Genomic DNA, 23,440 nt, shown 5'->3' on the forward strand with positions numbered 1-23,440 from the left:
TCATGCTCCCAGCAGCTTCTTGACCATGTATCCCGGCATGCTGTAGAGGAACAGGGCCACCATGATGAGGAGCAGCAGGGCCAGCACGATCTTGATGATGAGCCACTTGTAGCGGGTGCAGATGAGGTATTTGATGGACTTGAGTGGGTTCAGGAACCAGATGAACGACGTGTCCGGGCGGCTGCAGGGGAACCAAGCACCCGTTGTTAATCCATGATCATGGAAAAAGGATTCATGGACCTTAAAAGTTCATCTTGTTACACCCCGTGCCATGTCAGGGACACCTCCCACTGTCCCAGGCTGCTCCAAGCCCCATCCAACCTGGTCTGGGACACTGCCAGGGATCCAACGTGCAACCACAGCTTCTCTGGGAATTCCAGTCCAGCCCCTCCCCACCCTCCCAGACAGGAATTCCTAATTCCCAGTATCCCATCCAGCCCTGCCCTGTGGCAGTGGGAGCCATTCCCTGTGTCCTGTCCCTCCATGCCTTGTCCCCAGTCCCTCTCCAGCTCTCCTGGAGCCCCTTCAGGCCCTGCCAGGGGCTCGGAGCTCTCCCTGGATCCTTCTCCTCTCCAGGTGAGCACCCCCAGCTCTCCCAGCCTGGCTCCAGAGCAGAGGAGATCCAGATTTGGAACATCTCCGTGGCCTCCTCTAGCTCCTTTCCAACAGGTCTGTGTCTTTCCTGCTGTGGGGCTCGGAGCTGGATGCAGTGCTCCAGGTGGGAATAGAAACCCATAATCCCATGTCCCTGCTGCAGAGAGGCTTCTCCTACTCACTTGGGTTTCTCCAGGGGATCAGGCTCATTTCGAGCCAGCCCAGCAGGGGATTTCTCAGCCTCCTCCGCTGTCAGAAGGTGCAGCTCCGCCTCGACTTTGCCCTGCAGGGAGCAGAGAGCTGTGCCGAGGCCTGGGACGTGCCCCCAACTCCACCCCCCAGGCCAGAAGGACCCGAGGGGACAAAGCCATGTGGGGGGATGGAAGGTGGCCACAAAAAGTGCAGTTCCCAAGAGGTAAACCCTCCCTTTTCCCCATCCTTACAGTGATCTCCAGCTCATCGTTCTCATCTCTGGCCACAAAGGGCCACCAGCCTTTGACCCTCTTCTGCTTGAAGATGGAGATCATGGGCAGCTCAGCCTCACTGGTCACCATCTCCAGGCTGCACTGCTTGGATGTCTTGGCTCCCCGGGGGAAACGGTTCAGATCCAGCTCAATGGCCCCTGGCAGGACAAAGGGGAGAACAGAGGTTGGCATGCCAAAAAGGTCAAATCCTTGGATGGAGATGGGCTGGATCAGCATCTCCTGTCCTGGGGAGCAGCTTTGAGCCAGCTCTGGGTAGGAGAATGGGGTGTCTTGGCTACACGGGCAGTAGAAAAAGGGATTTCAGAATCATGGAAACATGAACTTTGGAAAATCCCTCCCAGCCCATCCAGTCCCAGCTGTGGCTGATCCCCTCCTTGTCCCCAGCCCAGAGCACTCAGTGCCACATCCAGGAATTCCTTGCACACCTCCAGGGATGGGCACTGCAAAGCTCCCTGGGCAGCCCCTGCCAAGGCCTGAGCACCCTTTCCATGGAGAAATTCCTGCTGCTGTCCAAGCTGAGCCTGCCCTGGCCCAGCCTGAGGCCATTTCCCCTTGTCCTGTCCCTGTTCCCTGGAGCAGAGCCCGACCCCCCCTGGCTGTCCCCTCCTGTCAGGGAGTTGTGCAGAGCCACAAGGTCCCCCCTGAGCCTCCTTTTCCCCAGGCTCAGCCCCTTTCCCAGCTCCCTCAGCCTCTCCTGGGGCTCCAGCCCCTTCCCCAGCTCCGTTCCCTTCCCTGGACACGCTCCAGCCCCTCCAGGGCTCTCCTGTCAGGAGGGGCCCAGAGCTGCCCCCAGCACTGGAGGTGTCCCAGCAGTGCCAGCACAGGGGACAGGCACTGCCCTGGCCCTGCTGCCACCCCAGAGCTGGCACAGCCCAGGGGCCACTGGCCTCTTGCCCACCTGGGCACACCTGGGCTCAAGTCCAGCCACTGGCACAGCACCCTCAGGGCCTTTCCCAGCCCCTTTTTCCCAGCTGGGAGTGCTCTGTGGGGTTGGTGTAATCCCAGTTCAGGACCTGGCACTTGACCTTGCCCCGTGGATCCACCTTGTCCAGAACCCTCTGCAGACCTTTCCTGCCCTCTCATCCCACCTGCTCCCATCCCGCAGCAGCCTGAGGGGTTTGTGGGATGCTCTGGACACTCCACGTACCCAGGAAATCATCGGCCGAGAAGTGGTCAGCGTCCCAGACCTGCAGGGTGAGGCGGGCTGGGATCTTGTACTCGGTCTCATCCCAGGAGAACATGGACTCCTTCTTGGAGATGACGATCTTCTCCTCGGCCATCAGGTAGTCAAAGGGGAAGATGTAGCGCCAGTTGAAGTTGCCCTCACCAGTGAGGGAGTGGTAATGGACATCTGTGTCTTGCTTGTCCTCCTGCTGCCCCTTCAGCCACCTGCAGCGCCCGGGGGGTGAGGGTGGGAAGCACAGGTTTATGGGGGGCAGGAGAGGGGACAGGACCACCCTGTGCAGGCAGCCAGGGTGTCTCCAGGACTGGAAGGACCTGAAAGTTATCAGCAAGGAGCTGGGGCTGCTCCAGACACTGCGGCAGCAAATCCAAGGGGCAGGAGGATCTCAGAGGGAACAGAGAACTTCAGGAGAAAAAGATTCAAGAGGGTTGTCTGATGGCTTCCCCAGGGTGAGATGTTGAGGAATTGAGCTGGGAGCACTGTTGGATAGGCTGAAGCAGAGGAGGATGGAAAGGGATCAGAACAGAGTTGGAGAGGGACTTTGGCCAAGGGCCTGGAGGGACAGGACAATGGAAATGGCTTCCCACTGGGAAAGGGGGGATTTGGGTGGGATATTGGGAAGGATTCTTTCCCTGTGAGGGTGAGGAGGGTCTGGCACAGAGTGCCCAGAGAAGCTGTGGCTGCCCCTGTGATGCCTTAAGTTTTAGCTTCCGTATTTTCCAGACTCTGTGCTGCATTAATAAAAATTAAACTCTGAATTTCATATCAAGTGTTACAAGCTCTCCTCACAGCTCAGTCACACAAGACAATCCTTTTCCAGCCCCATAACCAAGGACACCACTGAAGCTGCAGCCCCAAAAAGTGCAAAGAGCAGAGAACTGAGGAGAGAATCTGGGAGGATGGGACTGCAGAACCTGGAGCTGGAATTGGACAATTAACCCCAATATGGAAATGGACCAAAACTTATGAAAGTGTGAAAATTCATGGCTCAGGGTCCATCTTGGGTCTAGCCTCAGCCAGGCTCTTACACTACCCAAAGTGAAGCCTTTGAAGGCCTTTTAATAAATCCCCACTTTATTCCTTTAACTCTATCTAGCCTCTGTTCCAGGGAGCTTCTCCAGGCATCAGTGGGAGAGATAAACTCAAGGCAAGGACACAAGTGAAGACATCATGTCCGGTCACTCTGACCACTCCGACAAGAGATGTAACGAGGACATTGCTGGCACAAGAGGATGTAACAGGGACTTGATAACTGAAAAGATTGTGTTGCTATGGGAATGGGGCAAGGGGGTCTGAGTGGAAAATTTTGTGTGGAAGTCAGGGAGCTGTAAATACGGGTGATTACAGAATTCACAGAATTCACAGAATCACCAGGTTGGAAGAGACCTCCAAGATCATCGAGTCCAAGCCATGCCCTAAGACTTCAACTCACCCATGGCACCAAGTGCCACATCCAATTTTTTTTAAACACATCCAGGGATGGTGACTCCACCACCTCCCCAGGCAATGCATTCCAGTACTTTATCACTCTTCCAGTAAAAATCTTCTTCCTAATATCCAAACTAAATTCCCTTTGGCACACCTTGAGGCTGTGTCCTCTTGTTCTGTCAGTTCTACCTGGAGAAATAAACCAGCCCCACCTGACACAGCCACCTTTCAGGAAGTTGTAGAGAGTGATAAGGTCACCCCTGAGTCTCCTTTTCTCCAGGATGAACAACCCCAGCTCCCTCAGCCGTTCCTCACAGGGCTCGTGTTCCAAGACCCTCACCAGCCTCGTTGCCCTCCTCTAGATGTGCTCAAACATCTCAAAGTCCTTCCTAAAGGAGGAGGAATGGAATTCCAGGCTGTACTTACCCCCTGACAAAAATGTCACTGGATTTCTCGCCGGTGAAGTAGTCGTCGTCCTCCAGGATGACCTCATCCGTGTTCCACACTATCACCCTGAGCTCGTACCTGCCCCAGGGAGGGAAAGGGAGGTGAGGTACTGGAATGAGGAATGGGATGGGATGAGATGGGGTGGTGGGTGCTGCCTGGGAAGCTTCCCATCTGCTTGGCTGGGAATTCTGGTGACAGAGGAAATGGTTCCCACAGTGGGAGTAGGTGGAGGAAGAACAGAATCCTGGCTCCTGCAGCGAGGGGAGGCTGGAGGGAGGCTCAGGACATGTGGCCACAGCCATGGCACCTCCAGGGAGTCTCCAGGTGAGGGAAGCGGATTTGCAGCTTCCTTAACCCCCCTCTTTTGGGATCTCCCTCTGGCAATGCCCTGGTCGAGCCCATCTCTGGGATTCCTTCACCTTTTCCAGCCCCTCCTGCCTCTCTCAGCTGGCATCCAAGGATGTTCTCTCCCCCCCAAGGCATCGGCTGCCTGGGATGCACAAGAGGCTTCCATCAGGATTCCCAGTGCCATCCCTGTATCCCAGTGCCAGGGGATAGGGAAAGGGGCCCAAGGACCAAGGCCAGCAGGGTGAGAAAGGACTAGAAGGAAGAAATGTCCTCCTTCCCCCTCCAAGCACTGTCTTTGCCTGCTCTTTCCTGCTTGGAATGATCGGCTGTTCCACCCAGCAGCCTCCACCACCCATCCTGCTATCCATCGCCTCCTGGAAAAGTCCCGTCCAAACTGGGATAACCCTGCCCATTCCCAGCAACAGCTCAGGGCTGGGCACTCTGCTCCACCCTGGCTTCACACCAAGGTTTGGGAACGATGGAATTTCCTGGTTCACACAGGCAGGAATGATTTAGAGCTGCAGGGGGTGGAAGACGTGGGATACCACCCTCAGGAGCAGCTCTGGAGCTGTCTCCAGTGTTGGGATCTCTGGGAATGCCAGCCTGGTCGAGGAACTCAAGCAGAGGGTTGGGCTGGCCATGGAGCTCCATCCCCAAACCTCTGGTTTTCCTTGGGATTGGTTGGCTGGGCTGCTCCTTACTTCTTTGGTTTCCTGGGAGAAATATCGATGGCAGGGCCAGGCGCTGGCATATCCATGGGGAACATGTCCACCCACATCTCCAGGCGGCCCTGCGGGATGGGAGAGGCACGGTCAGCTCCCCTTGTCCCTCCTGTCCCCTCCCCACTGGTGTCTCCCTCTTCCCACACTCCGGCCATGTCAGATCTGTAGTGGGACAAGCTTCTCCCATGCCATGAATCCTTCTCCACCCCTGCAGAAGGGTCTCATGGAGGGGGTGAAACTGGATGGGTTTGAAGAACCCCTCCTGCCCAAACAATTCCATGATTCCACGATCTCCATGTCAGCTCGGATCAGCCTCAACAGGGTGAGCCAAGCACCAAGGGGAGATTTCCCTCCTCTGCTCCCAGCCTCTGCAAGGAGCTTACCAAAGGCTTAACAGGACAGCCCAGGCTTGGATTTTGGGAGATTTCTGACCAAAATTTGGTCTGCAAAACAACCACAGCCCAACTGTGTTCCTGCTCTCCCCCCTTTACTCAACAGGGCTGTGATTCCTCCCAAAACAGGCTCCAAGTCCTCCTCAGGACTCCAGGAGGTTCGGGGTCTCCAGGGAATTCCCAGCACTGTACAGCAGCCTGGGAGTTCCCAGTTTCTTTTGCTTGGGATTCTGTTGGGAATTTTGCCCCCAGGCGCCCAGATGTGGGAAATCAGGTGGGGACTGTGGGATGTGAAACAGATGAGGATGGATCTGGAGTTTTTGTCTGCTGGCATCCCGGGTAACCTTCCCACCCTGAGGTGCGTTAGGGCTGCTTTAGCCCCCTTGGGCTGCCCCCCATCCCCTTTGGAATGTGAGACCTGCTCGATGCCCGGCTTGTCGGGGTTGAGCAGCGGCCGCGTCTCCACGTGCTCAGGGACGAGGCGGCAGCCGGCCCGCGGGATGTCCTCCCAGTGCCGCAGCACCGCCAGCGCCAGGTGCTCGTCCGTTGGCTTCTTCTGGCCTGGAGGACAAAGGAGAGCCTGGACACAGGGACACAGGGACAGCAAAGCACCCAGGGCCTCCACCCGTGCTCCAAGGTGCAGAACTGCCTCATCCTCTGCATCCCTCGGGAACACTTTGTCCCTCAGCTGGCACTTGCTAACTCCTCTTCCCTCTCTCCTGTTCCTGTAAGAGGTTCAGATCCCCACTCAGTCTTCCCTGTCCAAACCAGTCCCATGTCCGGTAATCATGTTTTCCTTTCCTCCTTCACCTCTCATGGCCTGCTTCCCTCTTTCTTGGGCACACATGAGTGTGTTGGGACACAAACCCTCATCTCCCATCGTTTGGGAATGCATTCCCATGGATAACTATTTCCTAAAAGCTGGAAAAGCCATGAGGTGTTCTCCACGGCTCTTTGGACATCCACTGCTAGGAGAGCATTTCCAGAGGCAGCTTTGAGTGTCCAAGAATATCCTGGAGTGATTCCAAGAGGAACCCGCTGGCCTGGAGGCTCTGTAGGGCTCTGTAACTGGTTCCATACTGGGTATGGGACATTTCTCTGGGGATTTGGACTAGATGACCTTCGAAAGCCCACTTCAAACCACTCCATGGTTCAAACTACTCTGAGATTCCAACCCTGGATGATGAGGAGAGTCCCCAGACCCCCGCTGTCCTCCAGAGCCTCCATCCCAAGGGATGATCCCATGGGGCCATACCATTTTCATCCTCGATTTCCGTGGGGCCTGTGAAGACCCTGTTGGCAACTTTCACTCTTCCCCCTGGCCCGAAGTGCGGCCCATCCACTTTTCCCTCTTTGCACAGCTTGGACAGGATTTGGGCAGGCTTCATGGGGTCACGCCAGGTGTTGTACCCGTGGCTGGGAACAGGAGGGCAAGATCAGCCAAAAAAGCTTGGGGGGACCAAGAATTTCTTTTTCCCTTTTGCCAGAAAAAGCCCCACTGCACCATGCAGCACCCAGAATTCCCAGGGAAAGAATTTGAGGCAACAAAAACCCCTCTTCCCAGTTCCATCAGTCCCCCCAGACCCTCCCTCCTGCCCTGGGTTCCTGACGATCCATTCCACTGTGATGGCCACAAAACCAGGGATAACACATTCTCCTCCATTTATCTGAGTAGGATTGAGTTTTTTTTCCCCAAAACAAATCATTCCAGGATCAGCAGGCAGTGAAGGGGGAAGATTCCTGTGATGGGAAGTGGGGCAGGAAAGGCTTTCCCCGTACATAGAGTAGGTCTGGGACACCCCGCAGGTCGCCCGGTGCTTGCTGTAGAAGCGATTCTCCAGGTCGATCTTGGTCTCTCCGATGAGGTCGTCAGTGCCCACCAGGTCCCAGTCGTACACAGCCACGGTCAGCATGGACTCCATGGGGAAGGTGGCCTCGATGTCGAAGGATCTGGGGTTGGGGCGAGCAGAGAAAAGCTGCTGCAGGGTCTGGCTGCCCCTCAGGACAGACCCCTGGGGGAGGTGTGCCTGCTCCAATCCATGGATGGTGTTCAATTTGCATCCATCACTGCAGGATGGCAGAGGTGGGGTTTAACTCAACCCCCAGCTCTGCCAGCCCTTGACAGGAGGGTTAAATCCTTGACCTGGATGTCCCAACAGCCCTGAAATTGAGTTTGTGTCTAATTCCCACTCAAATTTAGATCTAATAGTTCCCAAGTGGGTGTTTCAGGTTCATCTCCTAAACTCCTGGTGCTACACTGACCACACGCTGGCAAAGGACATCCTGGAAGGACATCCGTGCTGCGGGATAAATCCCATCATTCCAGCTCAAGGAGCAGTCATGGGACACCTCAGTTGCAGGTCTGGGGGCTGGCAAGCTCAGCTCGGCAGCTCCAGGCGCAGACTCACTTCCCAAAGACGGGATTCAGCTGCTTGGAGATGTAGTTCTCCTTATCCTTGATGTCTGTCTTGCCCAGCTTGATGGCGATGTAGGGATCGGCTTTCCCGTTGATGTCAGCTGGGTGGAGGTCGGTGGCCTGGAGGGAACAGATGGCATTGGTCAGTGCTGTCCACGGCAGCCAAGGGTTCAGGGATGGGCCCTGAGAATGCCCAGCCACTTCAGTCCCTAAAGCAGAGTGTCTTGGATGAAATGGGGATGAAATGGTGTCTTGGATTAAAATGGGAATATTCCTGCCTCATGTGAATCCCTGTCCTAGTTTAGGGAGAGGTTGGAACTGGCTTTGTCCTGAGATGTCACCACAGTGACCTTTGGAATCTCATCAGAGGCAAGAAAGAGATTCTAAGGAAACGCCCCCCGCAAGAACCTGGCCAAGATGCCGAGACATCCATCCCCTTCCCCTTGTGTCCTCTCCATGCTGGACTCTCCCCAGAGAGAGGGTGAGGATCCCCAAACTCTCCCATCCCGCCTCCAACCACAGCACAACAGCAGAAGCCCACGTGAGAACACATCGACCCAGTCCTGGCTGTTTTTGGGGCTGACTGACCTGGTGTCTGCTATTCCAGCTTGGTGAGGGATGGGAGACTCCGTATCCCAGTGGGAACAGGGATGGAGAACCAGACTGGTGGGGAACACAGCCAGAAGGAGGTTCCATATGTAAAACACCAGGACAAGGTGGTGGCACAGGGCATCCCAGGTACTTCCAGCAGGGTGGAGATCTCTCCCAAGAGCCTGGCTGCGGAACCCCACGCTTGGGGACAGGGGGGATTGCTGGGAGTTTTGAACTTTTTGTGCTTTTTGACACTGACTCCTAAAAGAACACTGCTTTTGACTTGAAGCCTCAGAGAAGGGTTTTAAAATGGAGTGATGGAGTTAGAATCACAGGTGTGTAGTTGAATAAAAGTTTGCAATTTCACATGGTGAAGGGTTTGGACTTTGGGGTTTTAGAATATAGTAATAGGTATGGGACAAGATGGAGGTTCTTGGGCAGTGGCTCTTTTTTTTTTTTTCTCCTCGGTTTTAGGTAGTAGTTTTTGGTTGGATGGAAGGAATTGCACTGGGGGTCACAGGTGTTTGGTTATTGGGTCAAAAGTATAAATAATATCAATGTCAATTTTTTAATTGGATAGTTAGGCTTCAAAAGACCTTGCAACTAGCAAATTTATCAACATTTTCTTGCTTTTAGCTTGTGGGCTAGAAGTGCTGTAGGACTCACTGTAATATAGATAAGAACTGATAAACAACTGAGTCTGAACACGGAAATTCTGCCTCTTGTGCTTCAGTCTTGATTCTGACCGAAGGCAGGGGAAACAAGAAGATGAGCCACTAATATTTGGTGATCCCGTGAGAGGAAAAACGTGGATGATCATTTCAGAGGTCAGGAAGTGACTTTTCCCAGAGCGCATTCCATATATAAAGGAAAAATGTGCATGGATCACATCAATGATCACGGAAAGCATGTTCAAGGAGGTTCCAGGAGGCTCAAGGATCTCCTCAATCCTGCCAGTTCCCATTCCACTCTTTTTCTCCCACTCTCTCCCATCCTGAACCATCCCTGGGGGGGGGGGAGGGGCAGTGTGGAATGAACCAACACCTCACAGTACAGGCTGATCCAAAGTATCCATGGGAACTGAGCACTGGGACACGCTGGTCCAGCCCACCTGCAGGAGGGAGGTCTCTGGATCTGGCAGGAGCTTGGATCTGTCCTGTTCCCGGTGCTGGAAGCAAACAGCCCTGGAGACACTGTACAGGGTCTGGATATCCTGGGATATCCCCAAAAAAACTTGGGATAGGGGGAAGTGTCCCTCCCCACAGCAGGGGGTGGAGCAGGATGGGCTTTAAGGTCCTTTCCAACCCAAACCATTCCATGACCAAGGAGCTGCTTTGCTGGAGTGTATAAAATAGAAACCTCTCTGAGTCCCTTAGAGAGAGAAAAGAATTCAGGGATTGAATAAAAATCTTTAGAGAAATTAAAATATATTACACCACACAGATATGAAGTAGAAATTTAAGTTTTAGTATTAAGTAAGAAAACACTTTAAGTGCTTTAAGAGAGTAAAAAGCCCTAAAGCCTAGCTTAAAGTTCAGTAGCCCTAAAGCCTAGTTTAAAGCTCAGTAACTTAGCTCCAGACATAACAAAAAAAAAAAAAAATAGAAGAACTTTGCTTGCATTTCTAGATAGAACAGATAGAACCATTTAGGTGAAAAATTAGAACTATATGTGTAAATTATGTCTAAGAACTGGCACTACTTTAGAGTTAAGATCCTAATAGGTGTAGGAAGAATGTTTTAAATTCATGTCTTTGGCTCACTGGATGATTTATGAATAAAAAGCCCCTGTATTGGGGTGAGACAATACACATAGGAGGAGGGGAAGAAGAGAAAGGAGAAGCAGAAGTAGGAGAAGGAGGAGGAGAAGGAAGAAAAAGAAAAAGAAAAAGAAGAAGAAAAAGAAAAAGAAGAAGAAGAAGAAGAAGAAAAAGAAGAAGAAGAAGAAAAAGAAAAAGAAGAAGAAAAAGAAGAAGAAAAAGAAAAAGAAAAAGTAAAAGAAAAAGAAAAAGAAAAAGAAAAAGAAAAAGAAAAAGAAAAAGAAAAAGAAAAAGAAGAAAAAGAAGAAGAAAAAGAAAAAGAAAAAGAAAAAGAAAAAGAAAAAGAAAAAGAAGAAAAAGAAGAAAAAGAAGAAGAAGAAGAAAAAGAAGAAGAAGAAGAAAAAGAAGAAAAAGAAGAAAAAGAAGAAAAAGAAGAAAAAGAAGAAATGCCAGGGAGCTGCTACTGCTTCTACTTGGGGCTCTGTGCCAGAAAGCTTTAGCATGGACTTTAATATTCTGAACTCTTTACCTTTGAGACCGATGTATTCCTCCAATAAAAAACTTCACAGCAACCAACAACTGCTCCTGTCTCTCTGAAGACCCAGAGCCATGAAAAACTCGACACTTCTTCAGTGCCCAAGCTGCATCCTGGGTCCAGGTGCTCTGGAGCAGAACCCCACCATCCCTATGGCACCGGGACCAGCTCCGGGTGGGAGACGACGCCAGGTCCCGCCTGTCACACCCCGAATTCCCATCGCACTCACCCGCACGATGTAGACTCGGACCAGCACATTGATGGGGTCATTGCTGGGGATCCCCTGGAACATCCCGAAGGTGGGGTCGTATCCCGCCTCCTTGGCGATGTCATCGGGGAGCGGCACTTTGTAGACGCACATGGAGCCCTGGTTTGAGGGAGGGCACGGCCCGACTGAGTCCTACTGCCCGGGGCCTCCAGGGAAGTGAACCCGTCCCAAAACACCCTCCCCAAAGTCCCGGCCAGCATTCCAACCGCTCACTTTGAACCTCCCCACTATCCGCTCCTCCTCCGAGGCGTTGTCGTCGTTGTCCCCAATCTTCCCCCGGAGCAGGTTGAAGGTGTGCAGCCAGTCCTCAAAGCTGTCAAACTCTGCTTCCAGCTCTTTGTTGTAGACCTGAAGTTAAAAGGAGGGAATTTAGGATAAATACACAGGTGAGAAAAAGATGTGGTGAGTACCCAATCAGCTCAGAAGGAACAGGGACAGGACAAGGGGAAATGGCCTCAGCCTGGTTGTGCCAGGGCAGGCTCAGCTTGGACAGCAGCAGGAATTTCTCCATGGAAAGGGTGCTCAGGCCTTGGCAGGGACTGCCCAGGGAGCTTTGCAGTGCCCATCCCTGGAGGTGTCCCAGGAATTCCTGGATGTGGCACTGAGTGCTCTGGGCTGGGGACAAGGAGGGGATCAGCCACAGCCGGGACTGGATGGGCTGGGAGGGCTTTTCCAACTTCAGTAATACTGGGATTTTTGTGAACATGGACACCTCAGCTCCCAGTGCCTAATTTGTCTAGGAAAGAGAAGGATCTCCAGCATTACTGGTTTGGAAAAAGGGAATCTTGGAACAATGGGTGGGGCCATTGTTTCCCCTCTGTGCAAGACCCAGGTCTAAACCCCACCTGAACTCCAGAACCACAGGCAACATGAATCCTGAGAAATCCTTGGGATCACTGAACCAGAGCCACCCCTGTCCTGTATCCTGTCTGGGCCAGCCATATTCAGGCAGGAAAACTCTCCCTTGGACCTGGGACACCTCCAGGAATGAGCCTATGCCAGGACAAACCCTTTTCTCATCACCTCAGACTCCTTCCAGCTATGGAGAGAGGCTGGGAAGCCTTGTCCCAGGATACATCCCCAGCAGAGATTTCCCAAGGCACATCATCCTTGGAAGCAGCCCCTGGTACCTTGAGTTCATCGATCTTCTGCTTGCTCTTCTTCTCGGGGAGCTCAGGGGCAGGCTGCTGCTTCTTTTTCTTGTCATCTTTGGGTGCCTTGGACTTGTCCTTGTCCTTGTTCTTCACCTGAGCCTTGGAGCCTTTTGTGGGAGAGTCACCAAGTTTGGCATCACTCTGAGTCCAGGGGTGGGGGAACAGAGGGAGGAGAGGGAAAGGAGGGAGGGACGGAAGGAGGGAATGGAAATGAGAGTGAGGAGGGGTGGGGGAGATGTGGCAGGGCTTGGACAAGGTCCTTCAAAGAAGAGGAGTATGAAAGCTGCCAGCTGCCACTGCCTGCAAGTCCCTCCCCAGCCCTGTCCTGCCTTTCCTTGGCTCTGGATCACAGCATCTCCATGAGGCTGGAGATCTCTGTGCAGGGAATTCCAGTGCTGGCCTGAGCAGGGATCACTTGGAGCACTACAAAACATGGACAGAGCACTTCGACAGCGGTGAGAAAACCTGGCCCTGCCCACAGCAGCTCCTTTTGTTCCTCCTACCAGAGACTTCTCCTGCTTTATGGAGCCTGGGGAGTGGAACCCCAGCCTGGGGGTTGGGGACAGTGCTTGACGCTGCTGGCCTCGGATTGTCTGGGACCAGCTGCAGCCACAGGTCACCAGAGTCTCATTTGGAGCAACCACCAGTCATGGAGAGCTGGGAAGAGGCTGCTGGAAAAGGTGGATTCAAAGGCAACTCCTCCCCACTCTGCAATCCCCTCCCCTTGGTGCCTCTCCCAGCTTTCAGGAGGGCTGGATGCTATCCATGGACGTGGGAGATGGAAAAACTTCACATGGATGAGGAGGAAAGGGGGAAGGAGTGGAAGAGCCAAGGGAAACGGATCATTCTAAAGAGACACACAGAAAACAACGGAGCACACCAGTGCAAGTCCAGAAGAACTTGCTCAGAGCTGTCTCCAAACTCAGCAAGACAAGTCTTCATTTTCCCCAGGTTATAAAGATTAACCTTCCAAAAGAAACCAGGCTCAGAATTAAACTCAGCTGAAAGATTTTGCATCACCTGGGCACAGCAGCGAACCCCTGTCATGGGGACATGGGGCATTCGGAGAGCAAGGGTGGAATTCCTCAGGGATATCCCTCCCAGCCCTGCTGGTGACATGGCCAGATGGATGAAGTCACCCTTGGCTAACTAGTCCCAGGATTCTTGGCCAGCATAATTTTTGGGACAGAATTAGTCTCCCCCAAATTTAGGCAAGATCAGAAGCCCAGCTGACATACAGACACGCCTTCCTTCAGAGAAAAAAAACATTTAGGGCATCATTCAACTCATACGTTTATAAAATGACGATAAGTAAAAAATAATATATAAAATTATATAAATTGATAAATTAGGTGAGAGAGCTTGCGTTAAATTGCTTCTTTGTCTTCACTGCCCACATTAGGACAGCAGACAAAGAGTTCAACATGCAGCGGAAAACAACCACAAAAATTGTCCCTTTTTTGGGAAAAAACAACATTCTGGGAATGCCTGGTTTGGCCGGGGAGCTGCGGCAGATTCCCAAAGGGATGTCCAAGCACCAAGAGGAATCCCGGCCCCACCTTTCCCTGCCATCTTCTCTCTCTCACTCCCACCTCACCCTCTCCAATCTCCATCTCTTCTTTCTCCTCCGCTTCTGCCGCAGCTGCTTCCTGCTGCCGGAGTTGCTGGGAGAGAAAGGAAGCCACTGGATGTTAGGAACAATGTTTTCTTGGAAAAACTGCCCAGGGCAGGGGTGGAGTTCCCATCCCTGGAGGGATTTGAAGCCCTGTGGATGTGGGACTGTCTCCCTTGGGGACAATGGGACAGTGGCAGTCTTGGCAGTGCTGGGAAATGGTCAGGCTCAACGGGCTCTGAGGGGTTTTGCAGCCTGAACAATTTTGGGATTCCCTAACAGTCATGGGATGAAGCACAGCCCCAAGGTTTTGGACGGAGCTGGAATTAGGGGAGACCTCGCAGGAAGGGAACAATCTCCCCTGGATACCGCTCACTGCTGCTCCTCACCCACCTCCTTCATCGTCTCAATGGAAGCGAAATACTTGGACCACCAGTCCAACATGCTCTCGTCCGGCTCCTCCTCATCTGGTTCCTCCCCTCCTCCTCCTCCTTTCTTCTTCTTCTTCTTTTTCTCCTTCTCTTCCTCGGTCTGAAGGGACAAGGGAAGCACAGACAGGGAAGGGGAGGGATGAGGTGAAAGGAAGGGAGTAGTTTCTGGAAGTACAAAGGTGGGGGGTGAAGCACTTGAAGAAGTGCTGGGTGAAGTCCCCCAGGCGTGGGGGACTCATGAACTTTCTCCCTTCTACAGCCACAGACACCGAGGCACAGAACAGCCAAGGATGACCAGGGCTGTGGAGACAGTGCCAGAATCACGGAATGGTTTGGGTGAGAAGGCACCTTGAAGTTCATCCAATTCCAGTCCTGACACCTTCCACTGTTCAAGGTTGTTCCAAGCCCCATCTGACCTGGCCTTGGATACTTCCAGAGCTAGGGCAGTCCCACAACACCTCCACATTTCCACCATCCTATTTATCCTTGCATTTCCCAGGCTAAATCTCTGGAATCTTCCATGACAAGAGTCAAACTGTGCACAGCAAAGCACCTTGGGTCCACTTGGTGGGGTAAGGGAGCCTTTCCCAGCGGACACCTATGGTGGGATGTGGTGGGAATACCCAGCCTCCCTCCCACATCCCTGTCCTGCTCCTCCTGGGACACCTGGGATGAGAAGTCCTGGCCCAAAAGAGCTTCCCAAACTGCAGGAATGAGGCCACTGTCACATCCCTTGAGGGGACAGTGCTGCTGTGTCCCTGTCGTGGGACAGAGGGGTGATGTCCCTGCCAGGCTTGGACTGGGGATGAGTCCTGGTCCATTGAAATTGTCCTGGAAGGGCTGGGAAGGGAGCAGAGAACTGGGAGCAGGGATGCAGAGAAGATCCATCACTTACCACATCCACCTTCACCACGGCATCGGAATTCTGCCGGCCGGGATGGAAGGGAACAGAGAGAGGGAGAGCAGGTTAAGGACACACCCTGAGCTGAGTGCAAATCCTCAGTCCCAGGATGGTTTGGCTGGGAAGGGACCTTGGAGCTCATCTCATCCCACCCCCTACCATGGGCAGGGACACCTCCCACTGTCCCAGGCTGCTCCAAGCCCCAGTGTCCAGCCTGGCCTGGGACACTGCCAGGGATGCAGGGAGTAGCCATAGCTTTTCTGGGAATTCCAGTCCAGTCCCTTCCCACCCTCCCAGGAGGGAATTCCTGCCCAGTATCCCATCCAGCCCTGCCCTGTGGCAGTGGGAGCCATTCCCTGTGTCCTGTCCCTCCATCCCTTGTCCCCAGTCCCTCTCCAGCTCTCCTGGAGCCCCTTCAGACCCTGCCAGGGGCTCGGAGCTCTCCCTGGATCCTTCTCCTCTCCAGTTTTACATTCCCGGCCTGGCTCCAGAACACAGGGGCTCCAGCCCTCAGAGCACCTTGGCAGAAATCTGCTTTTGTGGAGGAAGCTCTGGAGCAGAAGGGTGGGAGGAGGAGTTGAAATTCCCGTCCTGGGCACAAAAATGGTCACAGGCACATTCAGAGTGACACAGGCCAACACCCCTGGGACAGCTGCCTACCCAATTCAGGCTGAAATCCCTCAGAAATCGGCAATTCCATGAGGAAAGAGGTGCTGCCACACGGATACTCACAGCTTCCAGCTTCACCATCGTTTCCATCTTCTTGATGGGAACCTCGGGTTCCATGTTGACAACGATCTCCCCTGTGGGGCGAGAGCGATGGGCCCTGCTGGTCACGGCCAGGTAGCCATTGAGGTGTTTGGCTGGAGAGAGGACAGAAAAGGAGAAAGAAAAAGGGAGAGAGAGAGTGGAGAGGAGAAATCGATAGTTCAGGAGAGATCCTACAGGATTCAGGCCAGAAACTGAGCTCAGGTGAGATCCTAGAGGATTCAGGACAGGAACTGAGAGTTCAGGTGAGATTTCACAGGACTCGGGCCAGAAGCTGAGAGTTCAGGTGAGATCCTAGAGGATTCAGTCCAGGAACTGAGCTCAAGTGAGATCTTTCTGGATTCAGGTCAGAGTTCAGGTGAGGTCCTACAGGATTTAGGCCAGAGCATGGTGGGACCACCTTGTTTGGATCAGTGGAAATGAGCACACAGCCTTCAGCATTTTAGGACCAAAATCCCACCTGGAGCAAAGGAAGGTGGAAGATAAGCAAGAAATGTCCAGAGGAGAAGAGGCAGAGAAGATTGCCCTGAAAGCCTCAGTTGGCTCGGACACAACCCCTGGTCCAGGTGGATGGAACCAGACACGTCCTTGGGAATTTTGTCCAGCCTACAGCCCCAAAGCTGGGAGGAGTAATTCCCACAGCTCCCAAGTCCTCGTCTGCTGGGATAAGTGGGAAGTGGGTCTGGGATGGGTTTTGCTGCAGGTGCTGATGGATTGGGGTGGTTGGGGTCGACAGGGGCCTGGACCTCTGCTCTTCACAGCCACCACGGACACTGAGTGCAGCCAAATCCTGTTCCACTCCTGAGGAAAATTTGGGGACTTGAGTCCTGAAGGTGCAGAGATGTTGGAGGTGAACCTTTCTTGTCTTACAGGAACTGGGGGAGCAGGCAAGACGTGCAGATCAAAAATATCAACAGGAAATAATGGATTTTACCCTGTGGCTCCTCATGACTGTGAGGAAACCACAGGAAAGGGCTTGAAGCCACAGTTTGGGCTGCAGGAATTCTGGGCTCCAGCTGAGGGCTTGGAGGAAAGAGGAAATTCACCACTCAGAACTATCAAAGTGCTGAAGTTGGGACTTTTCTTGGAGTTCCGGATAAGGCTGGACCCGAACCCAGAAGTTCTAAGGGTTAACCAACCATCTCATGGTCCTCACACCCTGTCCCACCTCCCTCTTCTTCCCACAGATGTCCCAGCCCGGGTCCCCACGTCCCAGCCCTGATACCTGCCATGTTCCAGTGCTGAGCTTTCTTGTCGGGCGGGCGGTAGATGAACTTGCGCAGGGAGCTGACGGTGTGGGAGCCCACCAGGGTGTAGCGACCGAAGGCCCGGCAGTCCACCACCCTGATGTTCAGGGGAGGGTGCAGCAGCTCGTTCTCCGGGAGGTCCTGGGAAGCGGAGGAGGGATGGGTATCAAGGGGCTGGGAGTGTCGGGTTTGGTGGTTGGGAAGAGTGATAGGGATTGGGAATGGGATCATGGTGGGGAGGGCAGTAGGGACTGGGAATGGGGTCATGGTGGGAAGGGCAGTAGCAATTAGAAATGGGGTCATGCTGGGAAGATCAGTTAGGACCAGAATTAGGATCATGTTAGGAAGGGTGGTGGGGGCTAGGAATGGGATCATGGTGGGAAGACCTATTAGGACCAGAATTAGGATCACGCTGAGAAGGACAGCTGGGATTAGATCTGGGATCATACTGGGAAGGACAGTAGGGCTTAGGAGTAGGATCATGCTGGGAATGTTAGTTAGGACCAGATCTGGGATCATTCTGGGGGAAGAAGACCAGAGCTGTTCCCTCAAAATGTGGCTTGGGAACCCTCAGGTAAAGGAATGGTGTCCATGTGCTCTGTTGCTTTGGGAAAACTGGAGTAAAGGGCTTGGAGCCATGGTGGGTTCCTGAAATTCCAGGTTCCACCTGAGGGATCAGAGGGAAGGGGCCACACTCACCACTTCAAACCACTTGACCAAAGTGCTGAAGTTGGGGTTTTTCTTGTAGTTCTGGATCAGGGCAGACTGGACACCCTTCCCAGCACACTCAATGTCCACACGGGGCCGGTCCACCTGGGCCAGGTTCACTCTCTTCAGGTCCCTGAGCCCCCAGAACAAGATCTAGGGCAGGAGGAGGAGGGAGCATATGAATGTGAGAGGGAGGATCCCTGGGAGCTGGTTCTCCATGGAGAGGGATCCCACTGCTGATGTCATCACAGGGCAGTGGTGGATCCCCGAGGTATCTCCTCCTGACACTCTGCAGCCCAAGGTCTGCTGCCCTCGACATCCATTTTCCTGGTTTTCTCCCTTTTTTTGGCCTTTTCCTGCCCTGGGAATCCACAGAGCAGCTCTGTTCCTCTGTGGTGGCTCTGGATCCAGCACTGCCATTGCTTTGTCCCAGAGGAATCAGTGTCACTGGGGAAACTTCCCTGTCCCTACCTGGGATAACAGACTACCACCACCCAAAATTCCCCAAAACTGAGATTTTCCCCACCTCCTCATTCCCCACAGCTGTATTAAAATTGTGAGGAACACAACTCATTTATCACAATGCAAATGTGTGGAGCACCAGGAGCCAAAGTTGCTCTGGAGACCTGGCCAGCAGCACCTCACCTGAGCAGAGACACCTTCACCCAGGGCTGAGATGTGCCCTGAACATCCCTGTGGGCATTGCCTGGATCATGGATCCCCACCAGGATCTCCAAGGGACAGGGACCCTCATGGGACACATCAACAGAACCATGGAATCCTTTGGAAAAGCCCTCCAGGATCATTGAGTCCAACCTGTCACCAGTCCCCACCTTGTCCCCAGTCCAGAGCACTGAGTGCCACATCCAGAAGCCCCCTGGCTGTCCCCTCCTGTCAGGGAGTTGTGCAGAGCCACAAGGTCCCCCCTGAGCCTCCTTTTCCCCAGGCTCAGCCCCTTTCCCAGCTCCCTCAGCCTCTCCTGGGGCTCCAGCCCCTTCCCCAGCTCCGTTCCCTTCCCTGGACACGCTCCAGCCCCTCCAGGGCTCTCCTGTCAGGAGGGGCCCAGAGCTGTCCCCAGCACTGGAGGTGTCCCAGCAGTGCCAGCACAGGGGACAGGCACTGCCCTGGGTTGTGCCCACACTATTTTGAATACAAAATCCCCCTTTAGATATCCATGTATACGTGAGAGGCATCCCATTCTCATTTCCTGAGGTTGATGGGATACTCAACACCTGAGCTATGGGATTGCTTTGAGAGATGATCCAGCTCCATGTCCATCCCTAATGTTCCCTGAGCTGCATCTCAGCCTGGGTGCTGCTCACTCGCTGTCCTGTCCAGGTTTGACAGCAAGGAATGATCTAATTCCCTGGGTTTTTTTTGGTTTTTTTTTTTTTTTTTTTTTAGGGATGCTGCAGTCTGGTTCCCAGTACAGCTACCACAGACAGATCCTTGACTCCTGGTTCCTTCCTGCCCTTCCAACATCCTTGGAGATGCTCTCCTGCCCCAGGCAAGGCCCCACGTGGACATTGGTTACCTCCACTCGGTATCTGCTCAGCACTGGCCGAATTCCCAGAGGCACCGGCAGGATGGGACCTCGGTCCACGTCCATGGGGCCATCGATTGGGGGTAAGTCTGATTTACCCCCAGGGCCGATCTGGAAGAGATGGATCATGGATTAGGATCTGCTCATCTGAGCTGCTGGGAAGCAGTTTTTGGTCCTTCTCACAGGACTGTGGAATCACAGATTGGTTTTGCTTGGAAGGAAGTCAAAGACCAACTCATTCCACCCAGAATTCCAGGGAGAGTTGGGTTGTGTCTCAGCAGGAACTGGTCCCAGTTGTTGGATCTGGGGTAGCTCAGAGGGCTGAGACCCCAGGGCAGCAGCTTTGGGAAGAGGAAGACTCAGGAGCAGAAGGTGTATGAGTCAATAAAATGAAATATTTCAGTATTGGGTTAGAAACAGAAATACTCTTGCTGGCAGTGTTTTATGGGCTAATAAACCCTTAAAAGGTCTTGTAATCAGAAGTCCCGTGAGTTCTGGGCCACTTCTGGTGGAGATCTGTGAGACGAACTCACCGTCCCTGCCTATGGAGAAGATCAGAGAAATAAACCGCGCTTCCTAAAGCAACCCAGAGGTTCCGACTCTGCTTCATCGGGAAAAATCCCCGCCAAGGAAATGTGATGTGGGAGCAACAAACCCAGTAGGAAAAGCATTTCAGTGGATGGAACACGAGGCTCAGAAGTGGAAGAATTTAACTCTGGCATTGCCCCAGACTATGAATCATGGGATGGCTGGGAGGGACTTTAAAGACCACTGAATTCCAACCCTGGAATTCACCTTACACCTTTCCAGGCTGCTCTTAGCGCCATCCATCCCAACCTTGGACACTTCCAGGTATCTTTGACGAACAACAAGTGGTTGATCCATCCAAGAGCGACTACAAGGGGTCAGCAGACCAATGACCAGGTGAAGGGGCAGTTATTCCCAGTTACCCAGTTCTCCATAAATTAAACCCCTCTCCCTTCCAACCCTGCATCCATTCTTCCCATCCCTTCATCCAGCTGGCACCTGGAGCAGCTCGAAGGCGGCCAGCAGGTCCCCGGCTGTGGCATTGCCGCGGTAGATCTGGTAATATTCCAGCTGTGGTGGGAAGCGTGGGGGGCAGTACTGTTCATCCGACATCTTCACCACCGGCTTGGCGAATGTCCGGCCCATGAAGTCGGCTTTTCCCTACAGAAAGAGGCTTTGGGGTTGGGGATCCAACATGGGAATTCCAAAATTAGCCCCATGGTTCTCCTCAGAAGCCCCTGGGGTTTGGAATCCAACAGGAGAATTCCAAAATTAGCCCCATGGCTCTCCCCAAGAACACTTGGGATTGGGGATCCAACACTAGAATTCCAAAATTAGCCCTGCAATTCTCCCCAGGAGCACTTGGGGTTAGGGATCCAACATGGGAATTCCAAGATTAGCCCTGTGGTTCTCCCCATCATGGCTGGAACAGGAATGGGATCAGCGCTCTGGTCTTTGGGTGCCAAAGCTCAGGGAAAACTTTCACTGATTACTCCTTCAAGGAGGCCAGGGATGAGCTGTTGTCCCAAATGGAAAAGCTCCTTGGCCACAGACTCTTTCTTCCCTCTCCCAAAATAAGATACATTGAATCACATCTGAGATTTAGGAGCAGCAGCAGCTCTGTGGGAGATGTGGAGTGACCATTTTCCAAGGATCAGGAAAGAAAAGAAAAAGCTCCCCAAATCCTCTGCCTCCTCTGCCACCACCCAAATCTGGTGAGATCCCAACATCCATACCATGCACAATTGCATGTGGGATTTTCTTACCACAGTGTCCTGGTCATAGATCTCGATGACGATGATGGGGGGATCATCCCGCATCTCATGAGCTTCCCCGTACAGCTCCACGTTGTCGAACACCAGGAGCTGGTCCCAGGTTGGGCAAAGGGTCTCATTGAGAACCTGGGAAATTGGGAGATTCCTACTGCTCCAGGAATGGACCAGGGTCCTGGAAAAGGGTGGCAGGTGGGGCTGCTGTGCATTTTTTGGATCAGGGAGGCATTGAGAATCTCCCAGGGATTCCGCTGAGGGAAACAATCCAGTAGCAGATGAGCAGAGATGGATTATTCCCAGTGTCCAGTGTTCCTAAAACTTGGCAGCCCTTGGACTGGGAAGACTGAAAAATCACTTTAATGTGACCTTGTTGTGCCTAAACCAGCAGGGAATCACAAGGAATCACAGAGAACTGGGGGAATCACAGCCACTGGCGTGTGGGATATATTTTGAGAATGGGCTCCTGGGGAGAGTTCTCCTGGAAAAGTCAATGCCCAGTTCCAGAGGTGCTCTCCCACTGCAGGAGCCCAGGATCAGACTAATCCTTGTTCATGGGATCTGTGCCATGGGAACCTGCGGAATCAGCCATCCCTGCATCCCTCCACCCATGCATCCCAGGAATGTTCACCTCCGTGCACTGGCTCTGGGAGATGAAGAAGACCCGTGCGAAGGGATCCGAGAGGCCGCTGCTGTCGGCTGCGAACAAACTCCTGGCTTGGTACATGTGGGCTCGCAGCTGGAACACCTGTTTCTCTGGAAGAGGGAGGGAATGGGATGGGATGGTTTGGGATGAGCTCTGGGAGCCTGTCTTGGCTCACAGAGCAGGGTGTGATCAGCAGAGTGTGTTCTACCACCTGCTGTGAAACCAGCTGGGGCAGTGATCCTTATCTCTGTGGAGATATCTCCTGTTCATGAACCAGCTGTGAAACCAGCTGGGGCAGTGATCCTTATCTCTGTGGAGATATCTCCTGTTCATGAACCAGCTGTTAAACCAGCTGGGGCAGTGATCCTTATCTCTCTGGAGATATCTCCTGTTCATGGACCAGCTGTTAGACCAGCTGGGGCAGTGATCCTTATCTCTGTGGAGATATCTCCTGTTCATGGACAGCTGTTAAACCAGCTGGGGCAGTGATCCTTATCTCTGGGGAGATATCTCCTGTTCATGGACAGCTGTGAAACCAGCTGGGGCAGTGATCCTTATCTCTGGGGAGATATCTCCTGTTCATGAACCAGCTGTTAAACCAGCTGGGGCAGTGATCCTTATCTCTGGGGAGATATCTCCTGTTCATGGACAGCTGTTAAACCAGCTGGGGCAGTGATCCTTATCTCTGGGGAGATATCTCCTGTTCATGGACAGCTGTTAAACCAGCTGGGGCAGTGATCCTTATCTCTGTGGAGATATCTCCTGTTCATGAACAGCTGTTAAACCAGCTGGGGCAGTGATCCTTATCTCTCTGGAGATATCTCCTGTTCATGGACAGCTGTTAAACCAGCTGGGGCAGTGATCCTTATCTCTCTGGAGATATCTCCTGTTCATGAACCAGCTGTTAAACCAGCTGGGGCAGTGATCCTTATCTCTGGGGAGATATCTCCTGTTCATGGACAGCTGTTAAACCAGCTGGGGCAGTGATCCTTATCTCTCTGGAGATATCTCCTGTTCATGAACAGCTGTTAAACCAGCTGGGGCACTGTTCTTTCTCTTTCCCACATCCCATCCTCCCTCCAGGAGATATCTCCTGTTAATGGGCCATTGAGTCCCACTGCATGGCTGATAAAATTCCATCATCCCATTGGGAGATGCTCCACCCAGGGGCAGGAGCCAAGCATTCCCTACCCAGATAAAATCTGAGATTTGGAACATCAGAGCAGCCTTTTCCCACTGGATTCCAGAGGAAAACCAGACCCTTCTACATCATCACTGGACCTTCAGAGGAAAACTGCACCTTCTCCAGGAGCACTGCTCCAACAGAACCACATCTGTCACTGCAGGACTGCATCCACCATTTCATGGGGCTGCTCCAACACCCAGACTGACTGACAGGGGGTCAGCTTGGATTCTGACTCTGTCAGTGTTTTGGGTTTGTTTGGGGTCTTTTTGTATTTCTGTAT

General features: G+C 53.0%; 1 protein-coding gene across 3 annotated transcripts in view; it reads right to left on the minus strand.

The window, feature by feature from the left end:
• The window catches only part of OTOF (otoferlin), an 82,411-nt gene continuing 58,971 nt past the window's right edge, over window positions 1-23,440 (minus strand). For 2 of the 3 annotated variants that reach the window (XM_062488362.1, XM_062488361.1), the window contains 23 exons: window positions 21,960-22,084; window positions 21,326-21,460; window positions 20,559-20,720; window positions 19,524-19,643; window positions 17,981-18,142; window positions 17,260-17,422; window positions 15,999-16,069; window positions 15,261-15,290; window positions 14,328-14,465; window positions 13,920-13,986; window positions 12,299-12,429; window positions 11,382-11,516; window positions 11,130-11,267; window positions 8,008-8,135; window positions 7,379-7,549; window positions 6,855-7,015; window positions 6,018-6,160; window positions 5,187-5,275; window positions 4,117-4,215; window positions 2,227-2,468; window positions 1,038-1,216; window positions 777-877; window positions 1-181 (listed from right to left, as the gene is read on the minus strand). In XM_062488362.1, the coding sequence (XP_062344346.1) occupies window positions 1-181; window positions 777-877; window positions 1,038-1,216; window positions 2,227-2,468; window positions 4,117-4,215; window positions 5,187-5,275; window positions 6,018-6,160; window positions 6,855-7,015; window positions 7,379-7,549; window positions 8,008-8,135; window positions 11,130-11,267; window positions 11,382-11,516; window positions 12,299-12,429; window positions 13,920-13,986; window positions 14,328-14,465; window positions 15,261-15,290; window positions 15,999-16,069; window positions 17,260-17,422; window positions 17,981-18,142; window positions 19,524-19,643; window positions 20,559-20,720; window positions 21,326-21,460; window positions 21,960-22,084 (3,071 nt within the window). Of the gene's footprint in view, window positions 182-776; window positions 878-1,037; window positions 1,217-2,226; window positions 2,469-4,116; window positions 4,216-5,186; window positions 5,276-6,017; window positions 6,161-6,854; window positions 7,016-7,378; window positions 7,550-8,007; window positions 8,136-11,129; window positions 11,268-11,381; window positions 11,517-12,298; window positions 12,430-13,919; window positions 13,987-14,327; window positions 14,466-15,260; window positions 15,291-15,998; window positions 16,130-17,259; window positions 17,423-17,980; window positions 18,143-19,523; window positions 19,644-20,558; window positions 20,721-21,325; window positions 21,461-21,959; window positions 22,085-23,440 lie in introns of all 3 variants that reach the window. The other variant, XM_062488360.1, reaches the window with a different exon arrangement.

The sequence above is a fragment of the Cinclus cinclus genome, chromosome 3, assembly GCF_963662255.1.
Source record: "Cinclus cinclus chromosome 3, bCinCin1.1, whole genome shotgun sequence".
Classification (NCBI taxonomy): Eukaryota; Metazoa; Chordata; class Aves; order Passeriformes; family Cinclidae; genus Cinclus; species Cinclus cinclus.